General features: G+C 40.7%; 1 protein-coding gene across 2 annotated transcripts in view; it reads left to right on the plus strand.

Annotated features, from left to right (window-relative positions):
• Positions 1-22,354, plus strand: part of KDM5A (lysine demethylase 5A) — a 65,180-nt gene extending 42,826 nt beyond the window's left edge. Inside the window, exons 22-28 of one of the 2 annotated variants that reach the window (XM_055568383.1) lie at positions 718-879; positions 2,502-3,053; positions 3,256-3,399; positions 8,023-8,182; positions 8,992-9,212; positions 11,217-11,627; positions 18,018-22,354. In XM_055568383.1, coding sequence (XP_055424358.1) covers positions 718-879; positions 2,502-3,053; positions 3,256-3,399; positions 8,023-8,182; positions 8,992-9,212; positions 11,217-11,627; positions 18,018-18,224 — 1,857 coding nt within the window. In that variant the 3' untranslated portion in view covers positions 18,225-22,354. Of the gene's footprint in view, positions 1-717; positions 880-2,501; positions 3,054-3,255; positions 3,400-8,022; positions 8,183-8,991; positions 9,213-11,216; positions 11,628-12,246; positions 12,292-18,017 lie in introns of those variants that run through there. The other variant, XM_055568391.1, reaches the window with a different exon arrangement.
• The last annotated feature ends 2,037 nt before the right edge of the window (positions 22,355-24,391 follow it).

Below are 24,391 nucleotides of genomic sequence, written 5' to 3' on the forward strand. Positions count from 1 at the left end.
TATCTATTTTTTATATAGGTATTATATATCTGTTAGCCACAAACTTCTAATTTATTCCTCTCCCCACCTTTTCCCTTTGGTAACCATGTTTGTTTTCTATGTCTGTGAAGCTGCTTCTGTTTTGTTAATAAGTTCGTATGTATTTCTTTTTTTAGATTCCACATGTAAGTGATATCATATGATATTTGTTGTTCTGACTTACTTCACTTAGTATAATCATCTCTTGGTCCATCTATATTGCTGCAAATGGCATTATTTCATTCTTTTTTTGCAGCTGAGTAGTATTGCATTGTATATATGCACCACATCTGTATCCATTCCTCTTGTCAGTAGACACTTAGGTTGCTTCCATGTCTTGGTTGTTGTAAATAGTGAGAAGCACAAATTTAAATGCTCATTACCCTTTTCATGTTGAACAGTTGGAACATAGTTAAGAGCATAGACATTGGAACAAGATTGTTTCATGTTTGAGGACGGATTCCTGGTGTTAATGCTGTGTCTGTGGGCAACTTGTTGCCTTTCTGAACCTGTTCCCCTTGTTTGTGGAGATAATACCACCTACTTCAGAGGCTTCTTGGGAAGTTTGAGTTCGATAATGCACGTGAAGTTTTTAAGAATGTGTCTGGGACATGTGAGTGGTCAATAAATGGTTACTTTTATTTTCAGTTTTGAGATTTTTTTAAAACCAGAGCTCAATGTTTGGTTTTATTTTTGTAGGTGCTTAGTCCCCGGACTGACATTGGTATTTATGGGAGTGGAAAAAATAGAAGGAAAAAAGTAAAAGAACTGATAGAAAAAGAAAAAGAAAAGGATCTGGACCTTGAGCCTTTGAGTGACCTGGAGGAAGGACTGGAGGAAACCAGAGACGCAGCCACAGTGGTGAGAGTTAGAGTGCTTCTTGAATTTGCTTGGTGAATGCAGCGTTCTGTGAAGCAGTCACTTTTTTATGTTCCTAACTTTTTATTTTTGTCTAGTTTATCTTTGACTTCATGGTTGTACATATTTCACACCTTTTTAATATTTGAAGTCAAAGTATATAAAAACTGTTCTCTCTCCCTAAAATTGCCCTGTCCATATCCCTCTTTATTGTTTTAATAGTTGTCCAGTAGTCCATCAAATTGTCCATAATTTACTGAACACATTTCTGATACTGATCATTTTTGTTGTTACTCGGTGTTCAGTATTATGGATAATAGCAAAGTGGACTTAGCCTTTTCCTTTTTCAGATTGTTTTCCTACACTTGACTCTTAGTAATGGGATTACCAGGCTAAGATTTTAGAGTGTTTAATGGTGCTTAATGCTGTTGTGCTCTTCAAAGGAATGGTACCAGCTGACTGACTGCAGCTGCTGTTTGCAGTCTTTGCCTCTCTTGGTAGCATTCAGTAATATAGTGAGTATGCAAAAAAGTGTTTGTAGATAATTAAAATTATGGGTTTTATTGTAGAGTAGGAGGGATATGTTATGATTACAAGGAGCCTGAGGAAGTAGAAAATAAAAATGAGCTTGGGCAATATGTAATAGTGGGGAATCGCATTCACTAAGTGACTTCATATGGCCCTTCCTGCCTGCAAATGATCCTGTTTTGAGGCTGATGGAAATAATTTCTTGTTAGCCTGCCTAGTGAGTCAGTCTTGCCAGACAAATAGCACTGAAATTGCCTCAAAATAGTTTCAAAGCTAACAGAGTTTAAAAAGAAGATGCCCTGATAATATTCATGATAATTAAGTTTTGTTTTTATATATTTTTTTTGAAATGAGTTACATAAAACCTTACTATAATTAGTCGTCAGCCTTTTTTACTCTTCTCCATAAGCTGGAAATTCCAAGAAAGAAATAAAATTGATTTGTATTGGGCTTCCCCCAGAGAATGAATTAGAAGGAGGTAGGGAGTCAGTACCGATGAAATGTTTATCTTGTGCCAGGTGCCAAATTAGGCACTGTCGTGTGTTATCTTATTTAATCCTTAAAACAGCAAAGTGAAGTTACTAATATTCTCATTTTTTGGAAAACTGAGATTCAGAAAACCTGGATCGGGAGTCTTGATAAGTACAAGAGCCCGGCCTGATACCAGGGTGGCTTGATTTCAAGGTATACCATCTTTCTCCTGCCCCTTATGAGAGAATTAACTACTCGACTGTTGGACATTGTTATATATAACGGCAGTTTGCTTATGTCACAGATGAGTATTTGCATAGAAACTGTCAGGCTGCCCCAAATTTTAGGAAAACGATGGATTTTTTTTTTTTTTTTTTTTAAGCACAGTGCTTGGGACTTCCCTGGTGGTCCAGTGGTTAAGATTCTGTGCTTCCAGTGGAGGTGCTGTGGGTTCAATCCCTTGTTGGGGAACTGAGATCCCACATACTACAAGGTGTGGCCAAAAAAATAGACAGTGCTTTGTCAACATGAGTCTGCAGTGTGGAGATGGTCCCTACGCTTGAAGATTTTTTATTTTGGGAACATTTTGCAATGACTCCCTTCAGTCAAATGTTTGTCGTACGCAGGTGGCAGTTTTCAAAGAGCGGGAGCAGAAGGAGCTGGAAGCCATGCATTCCCTCAGGGCAGCGAACCTTGCCAAGATGAGCATGGTGGACCGCATAGAGGACGTCAAGTTTTGCATTTGCCGCAAGACAGCGAGCGGGTTTATGCTCCAATGTGAGCTCTGCAAAGACTGGTTTCACAACAGCTGTGTTCCTCTTCCTAAATCGAGTTCCCAGAAGAAGGGGTCCAGCTGGCAGGCTAAGGAAGTAAAATTCCTTTGTCCTCTCTGCATGCGGTCTCGAAGGCCGCGGCTGGAGACGATTCTGTCCCTCCTGGTGTCCCTTCAGAAGTTGCCGGTGCGGCTGCCCGAGGGGGAGGCCCTTCAGTGTTTGACAGAACGTGCTATGAGCTGGCAGGACAGGGCCCGGCAAGCCCTGGCCACGGACGAGCTGTCTTCTGCCCTGGCCAAGCTGTCCGTGTTGAGCCAGCGGATGGTGGAGCAGGCAGCTCGGGAGAAAACTGAAAAGATCATCAGTGCAGAACTCCAGAAAGCTGCAGCCAACCCAGACTTGCAGGCAAGTTGAGAATTTTCTTTTTTCTTTTTTTCCCTATTTCATGGGGTAATATCTGTCAGTGTGTAAGCAGTAAATCAAATCGCTCACCAGTATTAGGAAAATAACAGTAAGTTGCTTCATTACAATTTGATGGACTCAGGCATGCATTAACACTCATGTGTATTTAGTGCCTCTCTTCATCTCTGGGTTGCTTGTTGTTTAGGGACACTTGCCTAGTTTCCAGCCGTCTGCTTTCAATCGGGTGGCGAGCAGTGTGTCTTCTTCCCCTCGACAAACGGCGGACTATGACGATGAAGAGACAGATTCTGATGAAGACATTCGGGAGACCTATGGCTATGATATGAAGGTAATTACAGGGATGGGCTGGGGGGATTGATCACTTGATCACTGGGTTTGTTTAAAAAGCTGTTGAACAACACTGATGTTTAAGGCTTGAAAGTGGGAGAGAAAGCTAGTCGTTGTATCTATCCTGAGTTTATGGTGATGGCATTTTTTCTGTGCTCTAAAAAAACAGATTGGTGAAGCTACATTTTTTAATAAAGGATGGTATGTTTTTAAAAAGCCTGTATGTATTTTCCTGAGAGGGGCTGGAAAAATTATATGTTTAAGTTACTGAAAGGTTTCATGGCTGATTTCATTGTTCTTTGCTTTGGATTGTTTAAGTCTGTATAGTTAGGTTTTAAGAATCCCGTTCTAGCTGTGCTTTGGGTCTTTTTCTCTGATCTCTCATCTGGTTGGTGCTGGATAGAATGTCATATTCAGGGATGTGTTATACTTGGGCCCATGACTTGAATTTGTAGAGTTATAGTCATGTAACAAAGGATTTGTCCTCAGTATGATTGTTCTGATCGTGACAGCACACTGGGGGGAAGGGGAGGTTTTGGCAGGGTTCTGTGTTGGGTCTTCGTGGCCTTTTATTGTTGTTTTGTGTCAGGCCCAAGACGTTCATCTTTTGTCAAGTAATATCGTGATCTGGACAGAGACCCTGCCAGCTCACAATGAATCCGTTGATGTGTTTTGTATTCTTCTTTGTGGAGATAATATTCAGCATCTGTGCTTATAACCAGGGAATTCATAATCTGGTGTGTGAAAAAATTAGGGTGCATCCTTTTCCTTTGTCTTTTCAGCATGTATGTCAGGTAGGTAAGCTCATTGTTAAAGTACAAATACCATCAGCATTAGAACTCCCAGGATATAAAGGGAAACCGTCCATCATAGATGCCTGTAAATTACCTGCTGGAAAATATTTTTCTCAAGATAAAAATGGATCCAGGGGATGTTTCAATGAGGGAGTTTTTAAAAAATCATATAAATTAAAGACTTGAGAAAAGTTGAAATTTGAATTAGCATTTAAAATGAGGTTCGAAGCACATTGTTATCCTTGAAGTTAATGGCTATGTGAAGTTAATGACTGTATGTATGAAACTGGTAAAATGACCAGAAGCAGCTGGAAGGGGCTGCTGCCCACAGCACATATAGGTTAGTTAGCTAATACTAAAATTGCTTGTTTGCGGTTTTGGCTTAGAGACCTTCAGTACCTGGGTTGTTATCTTTCTAGCATGTTAGGTATCAACCAGTACTCTGGAATTGTCAAACATGATGGACTTTGCTTGGAAGCAGATCAGTAACCTATGAAAACAAAACATTGCAAATATTACATGATTTCAGGGCTAGGGGTCAGGACTGTGGTTTGATACGGTTGTATGGAGTAGTCCTTTGTTTGCAAAGTATATATGGGCTCTTAGCTTACACTCTCTTAGAAGGGGATGTTGGCAGGGTAGAAAATAAGATTATGGATGTTATAATGTTAGCAGTGTATTGACAACTTAGGAGAGTAGAAGAATGGTGGTAAGACTTGTGGTAATTCAAGGTCAGATTTACCTTGACATTGATTGGTATCTTCAGTGCTTCAAAATTTTGTACTAAAAAAATTTCAAGTGCTCTTGAGTGTTTTCCTATAGAGTAAGCACTTACTGTGTAGTGAAAATCTTACTTGCCAACTTATTGGCAGTTGACTTGGTGATTTTTCACTTTGTATGATCTTCCCTGATTGTGACTGTGAATTTATCCTTAAAAGAGCTTAAATTTACTATCTTCGCTAGATGAAGAGCCCCTGCTGGTTTAGAAAGAGGAGTAGGTAATTAGAAAATGAAAATCAGTCATTTGATCTTAGTTATCATAGCATTTAAATGTTTAAAGCAGATGGTTTGTGCATTGTATTGCTCTGTTACTTCATTTTGCATGTCACACCATGTGATCACCACAAAAATAATCTGAGCAGCAATTCCGAGAACTCATTAGTCAGGAAAATAATACATTTAATGAAACAAAGTCTGAGAGTCTGTTACAGATTTGTATGATTGTGTCTGGGATAACATTTTTTTCAGATGTTCATATGATTATTTCCTTTTAAACCATATTGTTTATCTTTATTAGACTGTTCATCCATAGTACAGTTTATGTTTTCCAAATGCATACATGTGTGGAATCACACATCAGAAAGGAGGGTATAAAATAGAAGTGGCTGTTATGTCCTAGGAAGTTCTTTTTTTTAATCCCAGGAATTGCTTAATTTACAGAATGGCAAGTTAAGCACTTGGATTCTTTGATTTTTCTTCTTTTCTACCCTTAATACTTGAGTGGCTTCAGCTTTGGTGAAAATAGAGTAGATTTTGTCTGAGAATTTAGTCCTGCTGATACCAGATATGGTGGAGTGACATATCTGTTATAAGACACATTGCTCACTGAGAAGCCATTCCTCCTTCCTGTGTATTTACCATTAGTGGGACTGACTGGAAATTTTCCCCTTAAGAAGAGTAATTTGCTTTAGCTTGCTGTTTATCAGTTGTTTTACCTCCAGCCTATTTGTGTCTTTATATTTAAAAGGCGTCTTTTGTAGACAGCACATGTGGTAGGGTTCTTCTGGTATGTTAGTCTGCATATATATGTATTTGTAAAATATATGGTTAAATCTGGGTTTTTAGGCAGTATTACAGTCTGTCTTGTAATTGGGGGTGTTTATTTCTTTTATAGTTAATACAATTGTTGACATGGTTGGATTTAAATTGATCTTTTATGTATTATATTTCATATGCCATCCCAGGGAAGTAATTTTTTTAAATTTATTTTTACCTATCTTTATTTTCAACCATTATTTTCTGATCAGTTTCACTTCTAGTTCAGAAGCTTAATAGAAAATTTCCTGCTTGAGTTTCAATGAAATGAGTGGAGTCAAAGTCAGAAAAGACCCTTCCAGTCAGTGAGGTGAAGTACCTGGGGACGGCAGTAGGCGAGTACTAAAGTACTCTCTTGCCTGTGGCCTTTTAGGATTTAGATTCTCTGGAACAGGAAAGAAGACCTATGTGAACTGCTGTTCCTAAATTCTCAGTGAGTGTAACTGTCTTCCAGAGTCTCTTTGCGAAACCTTTTAAGTATCCTGTTTAATTAAGCATAGTCTCTGATGACAGTACGTCTTCCTCTTATGCACCCTACAGTCAGCTGTTGTGTTAGTCCTTAGCTGTTGTCTCTGGTCTTCTAAGCTCCCCCGTGTACTCTTTTTGGTGGTGCTGGGGCTGGGACTACCCCAGGGCTTGGTAAACTTCCCCTGTAAAGTACCACATGTATATATTAACATACATTATGTGTAGTGATATTATGTATGATGTAGAGTAGATTATTTTTAGGCTTTGCAAGCCATATGTGGTCTCTGTTATGTCTTCTTGTTTGTATATTTTTACAGCTCTTTAAAAATTTAAAAATGTTCTTGGCTCACACTCCATACAAGAACCAGGCAGCAGCTGGGTTTGGCCTACAGGCTGTGGTTTGCCAACCCATGCTCTGCACGTTTATCCTTTAAGGCCTGCAGCCTCCCTCTGCCAGCAGAGGGCATTAGAGAACATTAAAAGGCCCGCGTAGTGAGAAGGGACTTGATGGCTTACCGTTTTATTTTCCATTCCTGCCATCGTTGAACTACAGTTTTCTTGTTTTGTTTACTGTTTTCTGTTTTTGGACATTTGTTTTTCGTTTTGTCTTTTCCCCTGGCAGTAGCAGCTGGTTCCAGTGTAGTTGGTTTTTTTTTGCACCCCAGAAGCCAGCCACATTGTGTTCTGTTAGAGATAGCAGAACACAGGCCAGTGCCTGCTCCTCACAGGTCTGGTCCCAGCTCTGCAGGCCCCCAGCTTACTGGTTGTAATAACCCCACTTCTTTTCTCTGTTACCTCAAGCCCTAGAGATGGCACCTCTTTCTTGTAGGTACCTTGGTGTTACTTTGATGTTTCTGTTTGCTTTTTCAAGCCTTCAGTGTACAATTTAGCCAGTTCACTTTATTAAATTCTCCTAGTTAAAATACCTGAGATTTCTGTATTCCTGATTGCACTGTGACCGTTAAAGCTGTACATGTGGGTTGTGGAGCCTAACTTCAGGGGAGAGTCATCTGAGACCTGCTTGAAGTTGTTAGGATTTATAACCTAAAACACTGTCAGTCAGGCTTTTTAAGTAAGGGCAGCTAGCTGGTAAGTAAAAGCAGCAACTGATAAGCATCTGGATTTGAAAACCTTTAGAGAGGATTGAATGAGCCATGTCCTTAAGGTACCACATCTGAACCTTTATTCCCCTCCTAAGTCCATTTTATTTTTTCTTAAATGGTCAGAGTTTCTTAACTCATGGCTACAGGAGTCTTTATGTGTTGTAGACTGTAGAAAGGTTATTCTTCAAATCATAGCTTTCTTGTAGATCTGTTATCTCTGTGGATTGCTCTCGAGCTTTACTTTTGGCTTGAAACTGTGGTGATCATTGTTTTTTCCCCAGTGGAAATTTTCTTTCCTATTTAATACCAGATATTTAAGGATCCCATCCCCCCACCCCCACCCCCCCTGCTAACTGTGTTGTATTAAAAGCCTGTGCTTAGATTATTGTCATGGGACAAGTTAAGTGTTCCTAATTCTCAGCACCCCCTTGGCTGCTTCTTCAGGACACAGCTAGCGTGAAGTCCTCCAGCAGCCTGGAGCCCAACCTCTTCTGTGATGAAGAGATCCCCATCAAGTCTGAGGAAGTGGTCACGCACATGTGGACGGCACCCTCCTTCTGCGCAGAGCACGCATACTCGTCCGCCTCTAAGAGCTGCTCTCAAGGTATTACCACACTGGCAGTCTCTCCTCAAGTATGACTCCTGACCATGAAATGCAGTAGAACTTGAAAAGTGCAACTTTGGAAAATCCAGTCTCTGGTAGCATTTTTCTGTCATTAGGCCATAATGATAGAAAATTTCTGTAGAATCGTTGACTCCTAATTGGAAGCCCTTTAGAGTCTATCCAGCCCCTTCTGACCCCACTTTTATCAAACCCCTGATCAGTCATTATTTATCCTCTATTTGTTTATAATTAGTTGTTGAGGAACTTGCTACTTTTGAAGAATACTCATTCTGGTTTTGAAAAGCTTTATTCTTCATCCCTTGGTAAATAATTTTTCTATTGTGTTCACTATCTAGTTTTTGTCCCCAGTGAAAATCAGCCAGACTGCTTTAGGTCACACCTCTGGAAAATGGAGACTATCTTCACAGTAAAATTCAGGATTTTATGGGACAGCATATTATTATTGTTAATTAGGCAGATAATGGGTTATTTATATGTGGCAGTTATATGTCTAGTCTTTTGGTATCTTCTACAATGGAGAGAGCATTCCCTTTCCCCTCCAGTCACAAGGTAAACAATATGGAACCTGTGTTTTCACTCTAAACCAGTTTTTTAGAGTGTCGTTAGAATTCTAGGCCTTTTTTGTTCTGTGTTTTTTTAAAATTTCACTTTAATACTGATACAGTGAATCCAAACATCTAAATTAAGTGTTGGAGGAAGAGGGACCATTCCTCTAAATACTTACTTTGAAAGCATTACTTTTTTCAGTAGTTTTCATGATTTGTTCTGTCTTCTGTTTTGGGGGAAAGGTTCTAGCACCCCACGGAAACAGCCCCGGAAGAGCCCTTTGGTGCCCCGGAGCTTGGAGCCTCCAGTGCTGGAGCTGTCACCAGGAGCTAAAGCTCAGCTGGAGGAGCTGATGATGGTGGGAGATCTCCTGGAGGTGTCCCTGGATGAGACTCAGCACATATGGCGGATTTTGCAGGCCACACACCCACCCTCTGAAGATAGATTCCTGCACATCATGGAGGTACAGATTGGAAGCGTATTACACAATGGTTTAAAACCACTTAGAATGTCCCAGCTCCTTGGAGGTTCCACAGGTCACAAGGGGAGGACTGGTGGATAGTGCTCCAGTTGCCTTCTCTCTCACCAAGCCAAAGTATTTCTGCTGTATGGCTTTCTTTATTGAGGTTTTACGTAGTTCATATATTTTTATACAATTTACCCATGTTTTTTTATCTGTGATACTATAATCCTGAGCAGGAGGGGAAAGGACAGACAAGGCAAGTGTTTAGCTCTTTCTACCTACGAAGAAGGTAAGGGTCAGAGATGCAGAAACTTGCCTGAAGTCACACTTGCAGTAAAAGCGGAGGGACCCAGGCTCTAACTGTGGCATTTGGTTGCTGTGTTCTGAATCATCTTTCTTTTCCTTGACTGTTTCTGTGAAGTGGAAGGTACAGTCTTGTATGCTGGCACACTGTAGTTTGGTTTGGAAGTCAAATCGAAGGTGCCTAATTTAGATAATGTTTTCCAGTTAGCAGAGCTTTCTCTTCACACCCACTGTCTTATTTGATTTTATATATAAGGAAACAGTTTTGAAAAGTTAAATGTCTTATTCAAGGTGTGATAGGTTTAAGATACTTATGACCCAGTATTCTTTATGATTCTGCAGATTCCTATGCTCTGTCACTAAGTCGTGTCTGACTGTTTGCAAGCTCATAGATTGCAGCACGGAGAAGGCAATGGCACCCCACTCCAGTACTCTTGCCTGGAAAATCCCATGAACGGAGGAGCCTGGTGGGCTGCAGTCCATGGGGTCACTAGAGGTCGGACACGACTGAGCGACTTCACTTTCACTTTTCACTTTCATGCATTGGAGAAGGAAATGGCAACCCACTCCAGTGTTCTTGCCTGGAGAATCCCAGGGACGGGGGAGCCTGGTGGTCTGCCGTCTATGGGGTCGCCCAGAGTCGGACACGACTGACGTGACTTAGCAGCAGCAGCAGATTGCAGCACACCAGGCTCCTCTGTCTTCCATTGTCTCCTGGAGTTTGCTCAGATTCATTCCATTGAGTCAGTGATGCGGTCTAATCATCTCATCCTCTACCTGCAGAATCTTAGGAAGTGTTATTTCTTAAGTAATTACCAAGCTTATGATTTTCAGTATTTCTTTTTCTGCCTCACCTCTTATTCAGAATTTTAATGCTGGTAAATAAAGACCAAAAGAGTTACTGTGTAACTTAATATACATTTAATACGTTGAGCTTTCTATGTTTACGTCTCAGTTACAGACAGATGCTGCAGACTGTATAATGTATGCTGACAATTTTTTGGCCTTTCCCCTTGTCCCCGATAAGCTAAAAATAAGTCAGATATTTTATTCAGGGCTTGCCATTATTTTCTACTGTTACCTTCTTTGAATATTGTATTTGTCTTCTTAAAATATCAGAATATTTATTGTATAATGTATACAATATAAAATTTATTAAATATACAATTCAGTTGTTTTAATCACATTTATAATATTGTACAACTGTTACCACTGTCCATTTCCAGAACTTTTAAATTATTCCAAAGAGAAACTCTGCTGCTGCTGCTGTCGCTTCAGTCGTGTCCGACTCTGTGCAACCCCATAGCCGGCAGCCCACCAGGCTCCCCTGTCCCTGGGATTCTCCAGGCAAGGGTACTGGAGTGGGGTGCCATCTCCTTCTCCAGTGCATAAAAGTGAAAAGTGAAAGGGAAGTCGCTGATTCATGTCCGACTCCTAGCGACCCCATGGACTACAGCCTACCAGGCTCCTCCGTCCATGGGATTTTCCAGGCGAGAGTAGTGGAGTGGGTTGCCATTGCCTTCTCCGAAGAGAAACTCAGTACCTGTTAAATAATAAATCCCATTTCCCTCCCCCCAGCCTTGGTAATTCATATTCTTCCTGTCATTATGAAATTGTATACTCAGGATACCTCATATAAGAGAATAAAACTGTTTTTGAATGTCTTGCTTTTAAATTGTTTCTCTCTTTATATTTTTGAAGGATGACAGCATGGAAGAGAAACCATTAAAAATAAAAGGAAAGGACTCTTCAGAGAAGAAACGGAAACGGAAGCTAGAAAAAGTAGAGCAGCTTTTTGGTGAAGGAAAGCAGAAGTCCAGGGAGCTAAAGAAAATGGATAAACCTAAAAAGAAGAAATTAAAATTAAGTGCAGAAAAATCAAAGGAGCTGAACAAACTGGCCAAGAAGCTAGCAAAAGAAGAAGAGAGGAAGAAAAAGAAGGAGAAGGCCGCTGCAGCCAAAGTCGAACTTGTGAAGGAGAGCACCGAGAAGAAGAGAGAGAAGAAGGTGCTAGACATTCCCTCCAAGTACGACTGGTCTGGAGCAGAGGAGTCGGATGATGAGAACGCTGTGTGCGCTGCTCAGAACTGCCAGAGGCCCTGCAAGGACAAGGTGAGTCTCTCGGCGTCCCAGCGAGTGTGTGCGGGGACACGGAGCAGCAGCCAGGCACACGAGGCTGTGACATAGTGATGGTCTGTTTTGATCCCAGGATTTGGCCTTGCACCATCACGTTTAATATAGTTTCTAGAACCTTTTTCAGTTATGAGATTTTAATAGAAGAAATGTGTTTTAGAATTTGTGTACAGAGCGAAACATCCCAGATGAGCAGAGAGAAGCTGTGTGGTACCCAGGAGCAGTGCACCCCATGTGTGGCCTCAGTAGAGCTCAGAGCAGTCGTGTGCCCTCCCTGTAGGGTGCCTTGGAGGACTAAGCACCTTGTCAGTCAGCCACAGTGGCCTAAAAGGTCCCAGGCCAGAGTTCTAAGACCCAGGAAGCAAAGTGCCTGGAGATTTGTGTGAAGACATAAAACTTGGGTTAAATCTTCCCTTTGGTCTGTGTCTTAGCTACACTCAGGCCTATGTATATGCTCCTAAATAGAACATGATTTTTAAAAATCTCTTGCAGAAAATAATGAAGACCTTTAAAGGTACTATTTTTTTAATGTCAGCCCTAAACTTTAAATATTAGTAAGTACATGATGATCTTTCTTAAGGCAATATTGATGTTACAGACTTCTGAGAAAAATGGATGGACTTTATGAAAAATCGTAGTTCTTTAAGTGTCTGGAGGCATCTATTTTGGTGTTCCCATCAAGATTATTAGTAAGTTCATGGCTTTAACTTTATCTCCTTACGCCACTTGACTCTTAGAATTTTAATAACCCCTCAGTTTGAATATATAAACAGAATAAATACAGTTGCATCACTATTCCCTCCTCGGCTAAATACTGTTAGAGCTTGAAGAGGTCACCTTCTCCAGCCTCTTCATTTTACAAATGATGTAACCAGGACTGAGTGAGGATAAACGATGTAACCAAAGTCATAGACTAGTTAGTGGCAAAACCACAAGGAGAAACCTGGCTCCCAGACCAGGTGCTCCGCTTATATCCCCACCCCTCCGGTAATTGAGATGCAAGTACAAAAACAGTCCAGAACTACATGATGTGTTTAAATTAGTAAAGGTTCTCTCACTTTTGGAAAATGAGTATATAGTAAAATATATACCCCATAGTCCAGCTCTCTGAGAATAACAACTGGGAATATTTTAGTGTGCTTCCTTCCAGTTCTTTTTCTGTATGGTTTGTTTCATATCATGTCATACTGTCCAGTTTTGCATCTTTCTTTATTAATTTCATAAGCATTTTTCTATAGTATAAACATTTTTAAAGCATCTTAGTAGGTACATTATGTGTGTGTTGAATTATTTTTATCTTTCATTTAAATATATTCTCATCTGAATTTGTTTATTAAAGAGGCTATGAAAGGTTACCCATTTCTCTTTGGGTCCTGAAACATTAGTAGCTTAGTGTTGGCAGAGCCTTCTCCCCTTTCTTTCTCCTTTAACTAATTTTCAGCAGTTGTAGGATTGGCAGCAAGATGTGTTGTTTTTTTTTTAGCTTACTTACCGTCATCCTTTCTACAGTGTTTATATCCATCATAACCTTCCTCTTTTTTTTCCCTCCTTTTCACTTAATACCCTCTCCCTTCTCCTCTGTTTAATTAGCATTTAAAACACGGTTCAGTTCATCTACTGTCTCTGTTCTCTTTCTATAGCATATAACACTGCAGAGAGTTTTCTCTCTTCTGCTACAAAATTGATATATTAACATGTCCTGCTTTATTTATTTAAAATAATGTGATCAATATATAAGCCCTAAGATTTGCTCTTAACATTGTATTTTTTGAAAATCTAGAAAAGGGATTTCCCTGGTGGTCCAGTGGTTAGGACTCCACATTTCCACTGCAGAGGGCCCGGGTTCCATCCCTGGTTGGAGAACTAAGATCCTGCAAGTTGGGTGGCGTGGCCAAAATAAAAAAAATCTGGAAAGTTATCATCCCCATTTTGATGGAGCAAAAGGAAATTTAGCCACATATTTTGAGAAAATGTCTATTGTTTAAAATATACAAAGATTTGTACAGATTACTACAGAAATTTGTGAAGATTAGTAGAAAAGATGGTTGAACACACAGGTGAACAAGTGTGCCTCACCCTGTCAGTAGCTACATGAAAGAAAGTTATAAATGGTGTATTTCTGTAACGTGTTTAATTTCAAATGGGAATTATTTCAGATTATAAACATTTTGCCCATCGCTGCTGTTCTGCAGTTTTTGTAGTGCTCCAAGCTTGTTTCTGACACAATGTTACTACCTGTGTATTTCTTTAAAACCTTTGTAAATAATTTTACAACTTCCTCAATTTGAAGTGTAGTGTTTCTTTAAGGAAAACAAATTAATGCATGATATACATCTTTACTACAAAAGGATACCAAGAAAAGAATGTTTTTAAAAGAAGTCTTTTCTTTAAATACTATGTAGCAAAAAAACACACACAGCTTCTAGAGTTCATTCATATTTAGGTAAATGTACATTTTTTTCTAACAAGTAATTACTGTTACTTTTACCTAAAAATGTGCAGATTGAGAAAACTTTGAAGGATTACTTAAATCTACATAGCCTCTATTTCAAAGATGTTTTAGAAAGAAAAAAGAAAAATTTTATCAGAATAAAGTAAAAGGTTTTAAAAGCCCAAAACCATCTCTTCCATCATTATCAAATTGACTTTAAGTTGAAATTAATTTTTTTTTAAATAATGAATAAAAGATTAGTTTTCAGGTTCAGATTCTTTTTCTCCCTGAACTCTGTCACTTTCATTCAATCTTACTGGTACCAAGAGTTAACTTGAAGGAGCAAGTTCTTTCAAGCTAGTATATAAGTAATATTTTTCTGCATTGAAATAAATATTTAATCTCACTATGAAAATAGACTTTTTCCCCCTTTAGCTTTTTTACCTTCTTTCTGGGGCTTTCTTCTTACCATTACTACCTCCCTAAGATGTCCAATACAGTAAATAAAGAGAGATTATAAACTTCTCTCTCTCACTTCAACTGTCTGTTACCCACTCTGATTTTAAAAGATTTTTGTGGAGAATCATATAGGCAAAAGTATTTGCATTATCAGTTCTTTTATCATTCTTATCTCCTTTTAGCATAAACGAAGGTTGGATTACCTAAATGAGTGAGTCTCACACACACAAACTATGGTGATGTTAATGATAAGGTGACCAGCTGTCACTTTCAGCACCGAAATTCCTGTGTCTTGGGAAACTGGTTAATTTCGGGCAGACTGAAAAGGTTGGTTATTTATTGATGAGAGCACCAAAAAACATACATGGGGATTCTAAGCATATGTTGTACTTGATTAAGTAAATTTTTTAAATTTTCATATCTGGCTTTTGCAAGAAAGTTTGGTGCAAAAGATTGAATGCCAAAAATATAAAGAGTTCAGTTGGGTAACTAAGCTAAGAGTATCACTAAATCACCAGTTTTCTTTTTTCCCAGTGTAATAATATGCACTAAGAACTGAAGAAAATACAACATGCCAAATATTTTGTCTTAAGCGTACATATGAAACCATTTAGCAAAACAAGAAATGCCAAACCAACATAATTTTCTCTGTTTAATCTATTTCTCTTTTAAACACACATTTAACCAATAATCTCTTTATCGGTTAATATTTGAACAGCTCATAGCTGTGAAGTTTTTCAGGAACTACTTTTTTTGATTTGACAAATATGCTTCCTAGAAGTAATGAAAGGGGAAATGACTATTAGGACTTACTATGCAGTTAACCAGATTCTTTGTTCTCAAGTGTTCAGGCTGCCACAGTCTGTTCAGAATCCTCTGGATTCAGTTAGCATTCCAGACAAAAGTATAATTTCGATTGTTAGTCAAGGAGCATGATCAAAAGATATTCATAGGGCCGTTTTTTTCCCTGCTAATTATTAGGCCAAATTGTTGTCTGACCTATAGGCTAGGATCAAGTCTCAGGAAAAGTTACTATGCTTTTTTGGGATGATGGGGAAGCTGGGCTTAGGAATGGACCTCTAGCCAAACTCTCAAAAGGGGAAATGCTATGTTCCTTATTTGAAAGAGAGCAGTAGATTTGATTTTGGGAAACCAGAAACCAGTGAGCGGGATGCAGAATTTGATTTTAAAAGAAACTTTTCTTGGCAGCAAATCATGACAAATTGTAACTTTTTTACCTTGTGGGGACTAGACTGGTTAGAATAGTTAGTTCCCTGTCGACTCAGGTGTTTATAACCCAGGACGACACCTCCGGTCTGAGCAGCCCAGAGGACCACAGCTGGTCCTCCCAGGTCCCTTGGCCAGCGCCACACAGCCAGACAGTCTGTGTTCACCCACTGTCAGGCTATAAACCTTCACCTGCCTGTGCTGTCTTTATTTTTTATCTGTTGCACCGGAGTCGTCGTCTCCGTTTTCTGTACCTCCAGTGCAGTTTGCCACAGTAGGAACACTTTGACCAGTTAAGACTTCAGAAGCTAAATATCACACGAACAATTACAGAACAAAAAATTCATTTGAGGAAACAAGTCACTCTGAACTTGCAGAAAGCAGTATCACACAGTGAAAGTGATGGTCAGGTTTAGAATATATGAGAATGACCCGGGAGCTGGTCACAATACAGGTTTCCGGTTTGAACACCAAGGTGATTTTGAGTCTTTGGGTTCGGGCTAGGTCTCAGCTACACACAGCAGGTAATTCTGGTATGAGTCATGCTGCAGGCAGTTATTTGCAGAATGTTTCGTGTGAAGAAGAGTGAGTGGAGCCAGGAGACTACAATTTTAGAAATGGCTCCAATGTCCCAGCCTGGGGACCAGGTGCCTTGCCAACCATTATTTCATTTGATCCTCTAAATTAGTGGTCCCCAACCTTTTTGGCACCAGGCACTGATTTCATGGAGGGCAGTTTTTCCACAGCCTGGAGTCAGTGGATGGTTTCAGGAGGATTCAAGCACGTTACATTTTTTGTCCCCTTTATTTCTGTTGTTACTACAGCAGCTCCACCTCCAGTTATCAGACATCAGATCCTGGAGGTTGAGGACCCCTTGCTGTAAATAATTCTGTGAGTAAGACTTGGTCTCCGTTTTACAGAGAGAGATGTGGAGCCTTAGGGAGATTGAATGACTTGCCTCAGCTCATACATCAGAACTCTGGACTTCGGAGTGAATTCAGTAATCTTTATGCCACACAGTATTGGCCCCTTGAGAGCTAGAACTCTAAGAACAACTAAAGCAAAAAGATAATTTTGACAAATGATTTCTCCCACCCTTTATTAAAAACCCAGAAACTACTAACATGACTGTCACACTTTTGATGAGTTTTATAGTCTGTGGACACTGATTTTGAGAACTGCCCACTTTCCCTGAAACTTACTTCCTAGCTCATTCCTCCTTCCTTCTGTCCTTTCTCACAAGCTGTGCTGAAGTACTTCGTGGATCCCTTCATTCTCCTCACTTTGCTCTGGTTTCTAGAAAAGTTCATTGTTGTGCATGGCTTCTGACATTGTTAGTGAGATGGTCCACTTTTATCTTGCATAGAGAAGAGTAAGAAGCCCTTTTATCTTAAAGGTTCTAATCTGCCATGGCATAGCCATAAAAACCACCCCAATTACCTGCCAAATAGCAAAGCCAGGATCTCCTCACTATTAAGTGTCTACCCCAGGCTTAGCGCCACCAAACCACAGTCCCTTTCTGGCCTCCTATAGTCACCATCCTCTCTGAAGGGTCACAGCTTGCCAGGCCTCTGCCACTGACCTGTCAGTTACTCAGACCTTAATTTTAAACCCCAGAGTGATCTATTGACCTGTGTCTTTGACTGTTTTAATTGGTTAATTTGTAAGATTTGACCTCTGATATTTGCTAACTTTTTATAGGGAGTTGTATTTGTAACGGAAGAAGAGAAGAATAAAAAATATTAGTTTTAAAAGTGGCCTATGTGACTGCTTTTCTAAAAAGGTATTTAATGCTCTTAGTACTTTGGCTTATCTCTTTGAAATAAAGCTAATACACAGGATTGCCTTCACATTGTTGTACTCTGCCTTTCCTGATTGATAATTGCATTGTCTTAGAGCCTAGACATTGTTAATATTAGCTAAAATTACTTGGCTGCTCTATTAGAAGTTCCTTTTTTTGGTCAAATTTTCTTAAACATGTTTCTGCCTTGCAAGGAGCCCCAGGTATATATGAGGTGATGGAGTACCTAAGAGGCCTCATTTTGTGGACACATTACAGAAAAAAAAAAATAATTTGGGGGGATTAACTTCCCAGCTTCTTTCTTTAAAAAATAACTCCATAAGAAGTCATTGTCTATCTCTGGGCATCCCCGTTATTTGCTATCATTTAAGCCAAGGCAGCTCTTTGGTTTGCTTGTGTCCCAGGCTTCCTGCATGTGTAACCTAAATATCCCCGATCTTGTCTCCAACAGGTGGACTGGGTGCAGTGTGATGGTGGCTGCGATGAGTGGTTTCACCAAGTTTGTGTGGGGGTCTCTCCAGAAATGGCGGAAAGTGAAGATTACATCTGTACAAACTGTGCAAAGAAGCAGGGGCCAGACAGCCCAGGGCCAGCGCCGCCCCCTTCCTTCATAATGAGCTACAAACTACCAGTGGAGGATCTTAAAGAAACCAGTTAGCAGACGCTGGGTTGGTTTGGGACACGGGGGAAAACGGACCACACTGAGACCGTAGTCATCAAGTAGAGTGGTTTAGGTCCACTCGGAATGTTGCTTCCAAAGATGAACGGCCTTCTGGGAAAGTCCTCTCAGCCGACTTCCTCTGCGCATGGATGTGGGACCCGCGTTCTCTATCTGCACTCGTGTGCTGAGGGTGTCTGCCTTGGTCCAGCAGCCGGGGTTTCAGTTCATGTCTCCTCTGAGGTCCTTTGTCACATTAAGGCCAGACACTGGAGCTCTAGGGTGGCAGGTTGGCATCATTGCGTTGGTGTGCTCGCAGGACTTGTAAGGGTGTGTTTTAGGGCCAGTTGATACTAGTTAGGGGTTCACAGCCAGCACTGTTGGGAGGTACTGACTGCTTGGATCTCCTTAGGGCAGTGGGAGGAATCAGAGGACCAGCTTCCTTCCACTCTGACCTGCGTTTGATGCCTGGCAGGTCCAGCTCAGAGAGGACCAGGACGAACATAGTCCTGTTAGAGGCTGTGGGAGGGGAGCCTGGCCTGTAGACCTCTGCTCCGTGTGCTTGTGTGTACCAAGAGGAAAACCCCAAGTGAGGGGCAGATCACCCCATCTTCCTAAGGAGGAGAGTAGCATCCAGTTCAGAATCTGACTAGATTGGATTCTGGGAAGAAGAGATTTTATTTTAAGGCAAGCAGCCTTTTTTGGCTTTGAGAAGTCTTGTTGCTTTGGGTCTGCATTTAGAGAAGAGCAGGTACGTGGATCCAGGCTTCTGCAGCAGCAGACACAATGAGTCAGAATGTTTCATTGAGCTAGCGGTGCATGCTTTTTGGGGAAACCTTCATTGACAAGTGTACCAGGTGCCACCAGGCTTTAGGCATGGCCACCAGCAAAACCAGCAAAACAGCTTTTTGCCTTGCAGCCCTGCCCCACTGTCTGGTTCCAGGACTGGCAGTTGCTGACAGAGGCCAGCCGCGGGCGCTATCCTGTAGCCCCATGGCTTCTCTCCGAGAAGTTGGGCATAGAGTACCTCTGGTGACGAAGTTGTTTTAGTAAATCCATTTTTAAAAAAAGAAAAAAGGACTTGTTTTTACTTTTTTCTAAATGTCTCTGACTACTGACTGTTCTATAAATAGATTATTTTTCCTTTTTTAATATACATATATGAATATATAAATATATATATATTTACCGTTACCAGCAGCTTGTGACGGAGTCTCAGCATTAGAAATCCATTTGAGGGCTTGCTTTCTCTTCTTGCTTTTTATAAAGGAGTCCCACTCCTTCCTTGTAGTACATGGAGTTAGCACTTCCTTTTCCAGCCTCGCCTGACCAGATCGTCCATCTTGTTTTGTCCAAATAGATAATTCTGTTTCCTTTGTGTGTTGGGACTCGTCCCTGTCTGTGGGGAATCCTGATCGTGCTGTATCTGCAGTGGTGGTTCTGTTTGGTTCTGTTCCGTTCTGTTTGTGAAAGTTTGAAACGACGGTGCTGTGTCGTCCTCCTTCCTGTCGTGTTCTGTCCTCGTAGAGGGGTTAGGGAAGCTCTTATTAGAAGGGGACTCTTTTTTTTTTTTTCTTTTTTTAAGGACAAAAAAGACCCACCAAACAAGCTGAAAACGGTGTTTCGTCTTCACTATCCTGTGTTCCTTTATTTGGTTTGGCTTATAAATTCATCAGTTTTCCTTTTAAAGGGAGGAGCAAGATGGGCCCAGAGAACAGCTAATACTCTCGTCCTCCCTTTTTAAAGAAATGTCTTCTAGTAACTAGGAGCGAAATGTACTGTCGAGTCACAGTTTGAGTGGGTATGAGATTTAACTCAAAAGACCTCTTCCTAAAAAACCTTTCCTTTAAAATCCAGTTTCTGGACATGCTTTCTCTATAGTTCCTATTACCAATCTTTCCGTCCCTCTTCCCCTGGTATCATAAAATCTTGAATGTTAAGAAGTTCATCAGTGTTGATGTGCATGGGTCTTAATGTTTCATCTCAAGTGTATGTAAGATTTAAGATTTCAGTGGAAATTACAAGGTAACTATTTTCATAAGTTTTCATTTTGCTAATGTACATAAAGATATCATTACTTAGTTAAGAATTTCATCCGGTTATATTATAGAAGAAAGCACAATTTTTCCTTTTTTTTTTTTGCCTTTTGGTCTTCTCTGTAAGAGCCTTCAGACACTTGTGGGTTAAAAATTGATTGCAGTCTTCAGTGATGGCTGCCTGGAACATGCTTTAAAATACCTTTTCCCTTCAGCTGTCAGCAGAGGGACATGAGGATGCTGAGAAAGATGGCTCTGCTGCTTGGAGAGTGGGAGATGGGGAGAGAGGGCTGTTTAGGAAATGATTTATATCCACAGTACGGCATTTGCCTGCATGTTTGACCTGAGAAAGTCGCAAGGCAGTCTCCCAACCATGAATAGCTTCCTATTCATCTTCAGACATTTTGAAACCTAAATATATCCTTTAATTTGATACTGTGGGATTTTCTGTATTAATTTGAAAGTCACAGGAATTTGCTCTAACTTTTGACCATTTAGACTGAGGCTGAGAACAGATGAGTGAAATTAGTTTAAAGAAGAAGAAAAATACATAAAATGTGTAATTTTGCAATTAGTGCACTAAGATTCATCTGTTTAAAGAAATGTTGATACTCTAGTATAAAACTTTTCACTTAGAGGAAGTTACATATTTACAGCTTAAACCCATTCTGCAGTGGTGTAGCATGTCAAATTAAAATTCGATTTAAAATGTTTTTTCACCCTTCCTGTCTCCTCCAAGTCACAATTCTTCCCCATTGATACTTTAACTTTCTTGTAATAATTCTTTCAAAGGCATTTCTTACTATGTTCACTATAAAGCATTTTGGCAAATATTAGAGAAGGGAAGATGAAAATCGGTAGCCCAAGAGTAGATCCTCGGCCCCTTGCACGTGGGACCACAGCCCTTCCATGGTCCCTCTGGCTGGTGTTGGCCTCACTGCCTGTAGTGACCGCAGCAGAGCCACATGGAGGCGCCAGGTCAGGGCTTTGCCGGGCGGCCAGTGCCCAGCTCGCTGTGACTCAGCCCTGGGCTTTGTGGAGTGACAGCTGCTGCACGTCCTGCTGTGGGTGACTGAAATGTCAGACGTGGAACCTGTGGTTGCGCATGACGTACTTTAATGATCAAAACGCCAGTGAGGGCTGACCCGTGAGCCAAGAACGCTCTCACCTGTGCTTTTCTTCGTCACCTTTATCTTCAACATGTGTCTGAGAAGTATGTTTGTTTCTCTTAATTTTTCAATTCTGATGCAATTCTGCAGCTGTAGGAGAAACTCCCTACTGGTCGATAACCTGGATTCTGTAGTACGTTTATGTGAGAACCAGCCAGTGCTTTTATGTGGGAGGGGAGAGGAAAAACTGCGAAAGCCCTTCTTTCAAAAGGTGGATGAGCCACTCTAAGGAGAAAGTGGAAAGTTGAAGTGGAACTTGAAAATTGTGGAAAAACGAAGGTGAAGTCCCACACGTAACCAGGTTCAGTAAAGTTTATATATGAACTAGCTTCATATGTGTGTAAAAAGTTACTTTTGCAGTAATATAAATTTTTAAAAACAGGCATTTGGTTTGCTTTTTACCTTTTGAAATCCCCCCCCCTTTTTTTTTTTTTCAAATAATCAAAGCTTATCTTTACTTTGGATATGGGTGTGCCGTGGCAGTTAGTGTTTACCGCAGGAGAAGGAAAGAATGGATATTAATGTATCTGGGGTTGGCGTCTTCTCTTGGCCTGGACCGTATCCAGTCACCACTATGCAACGACCGAACGACGTGCACTGGAAAAGGATGTGACAGATGTTCACAGCCACACCCTGCGCAGTCTTACTCTTGCAATACTCCAAGATGTCCAAACAGGAATGTCTTTTGTAAACCTCAAGACCTATTGACTATCCCCTTACATATTTATTTACCCCTTAGTGAGACACTTAAATATAATATGGACTCTAATTTACCAGGGTTTTTGGTGGTGCCTTATGAAAAGTACAACTTGATTTCTTGTTTTTTGAGCATGTTTTGCATTTATTTTTGTTTTCTGAAAGAAAATATTAGATATGATTATTTGCATTACATCTAAAAAAATAAAAGCTTTGTGTGTGAACTCAGGCCCCCTGCTCTGTCATTCACGTTGGTGGCAACTCTCCAGGGTAACCAAGCCAAGCTAGACTGTGGTCACCGTATTGATGACCTGAGAGCCACTTTTAACCTGTGCATTTGCCGTCTCTAAAATAAAAAACTGGCCTCAAATAACTTCACCAGTGGTGTGATTAGCCTGTTGCATTGCTGAGAATAGTTGTCTTCAGAAAGTGTGAAGTAGACAAAGTGATTCCTGCAGATTTCAACTTTCTCTGTTTCCAGTGATGACCAAGCAGACATTTCCCCACTGCTGATTCTCAAGCCGGGTGCCCCTTTGCAGCAAGCCAATCATACCAGGGAAAATGAAGAAATAGACCCTTTTCCCTTTGGCCTCCTTATACTTAAAACTAGTTCAAACTGCAAACTTCCTTACTTCAGAGAATAGTGCTTGTTTTCTCTTTGCCAAGGTTACCAGGTCACATAGGTGCAAGGGGCCCATCATTGATGAAAAAGACTCTGCTTGCAGTGAAATTGGACTTTTAAGTGTTTAACTATATATGTGTTGGGGAGTAGAATTAGTGGCAAGAAGGCAAATCTAATTATCTCAACTTGGAAAAGAATTTTGCCAAGAAAGACAACAGACACATGAATCTTTGTAAGTCTGACATTAAAAAGAGGTGTGGAGTCGTCTCAGTTCAGACCACGTTTTTCGTGGGGCCTTGGCATTGTGGTTGATACCAATGTGCTGAAGACCCAGAACCTCTTCACGGGATACTTAAATCTTTAACTGGGAAGTCTCACATGACACGGACCCAAGGGCACAAGAGAACCCACGCAAGGACTGCATTCGGTGACTAAGTGATTTTGGGATTTTTTAACTCTTCTCGCCTATTTGCTTTTTAAAGTGTGTTTTTACTCTGGGCTTTTAGTAGGGAGAAAGCTTTTATATTTCCATACAATAAAGTCCCATGAAAATTCTTTACTAGGTGAGGATTTTCTCTCACATCATCCCTAGAGCCAGGATGTATGATCTTGTTAATGCAAAGGGGGTTAATAAAAAAAAAAAGCACCACAGGAAGTCTTAAAGATGTTTTGGTGGTTCCAGCTTGTAGTAAGGAACTCTGATGAGTTGCCAGGAACATAGGGATGGACTCAGAATCTTCTGTAGTTTAAAAAACAACCCTCTTCCCCCCTCCTGCCCCCCACAACCAAAACCAACAAGCAAAAAACTTCAAAAGCCCAGATGAATTTAGCATTACATAAGAGAGAATGTCAGATTTAGGAATACACTAATCTGAATGTTAGCACTTTGGGCTGCCTTCTTTTAGTTACTTGGCTTTTCTGAGTCCATTCCCTACTATGTGTGGGTTAGTTCACACGGATACAAAGATGGAGTTACCTCACTCCTTAAGGGAGGTAAGATAAATCGATTTTTAAGGATTTTTTTTTTTACAAAAACTTGAATTTTGGACATGTCTAAATTCCCACCGAGTGCGAAATATCTATTCAGGTCTCCTGAGAAGGGAGAATATCCTGTGTTTAGAGAATGTAAGTTTTGATCCCTACGTCCATATTAGAGCATAAGCCAGTTTTCACTTCACTTGGGTCTGAAGTTTGCAGAGATCGCCACCCACTTCTTATTCCCTGAGACTGATATCCCGCTGTGCCATTCGAAAAGATGAGAGCATCGAACACATTTCAACAGACCTAACCCTAACCTCTCCCTCCTCCTGAGTTAGTACCTGTGCTGTACTGAGTCGTGTCCAACTCTTTGTGACCCCACGGACTGTAGCCCACCAGGCTCTGTCCATGGGACTTCCTAGGCAGGAGTACTGGAGTGGGTTGCCATTCCTTCTCCAGGGCATCTTCCTGACCCAGGGGTCAAACCCACATCTCCTGCATTGGCAGGCGGGTTCTTTGTTTCCAGAGGCACCTGGAAGCCCCCTGAGAAGGTACTTGTCCTTAGTGAGAAATGCACCCCCCTCCCCAAAGCATCGGCCCAGCCCTCTCCATGCTGGGCAGCTGCCTGCTGAGGCAGCAGCCCACCCAGGCCCTGGCAGTATTCCG

Source organism: Bubalus kerabau, chromosome 1 (genome assembly GCF_029407905.1).
Source record: "Bubalus kerabau isolate K-KA32 ecotype Philippines breed swamp buffalo chromosome 1, PCC_UOA_SB_1v2, whole genome shotgun sequence".
NCBI classification, from domain to species: domain Eukaryota; kingdom Metazoa; phylum Chordata; class Mammalia; order Artiodactyla; family Bovidae; genus Bubalus; species Bubalus kerabau.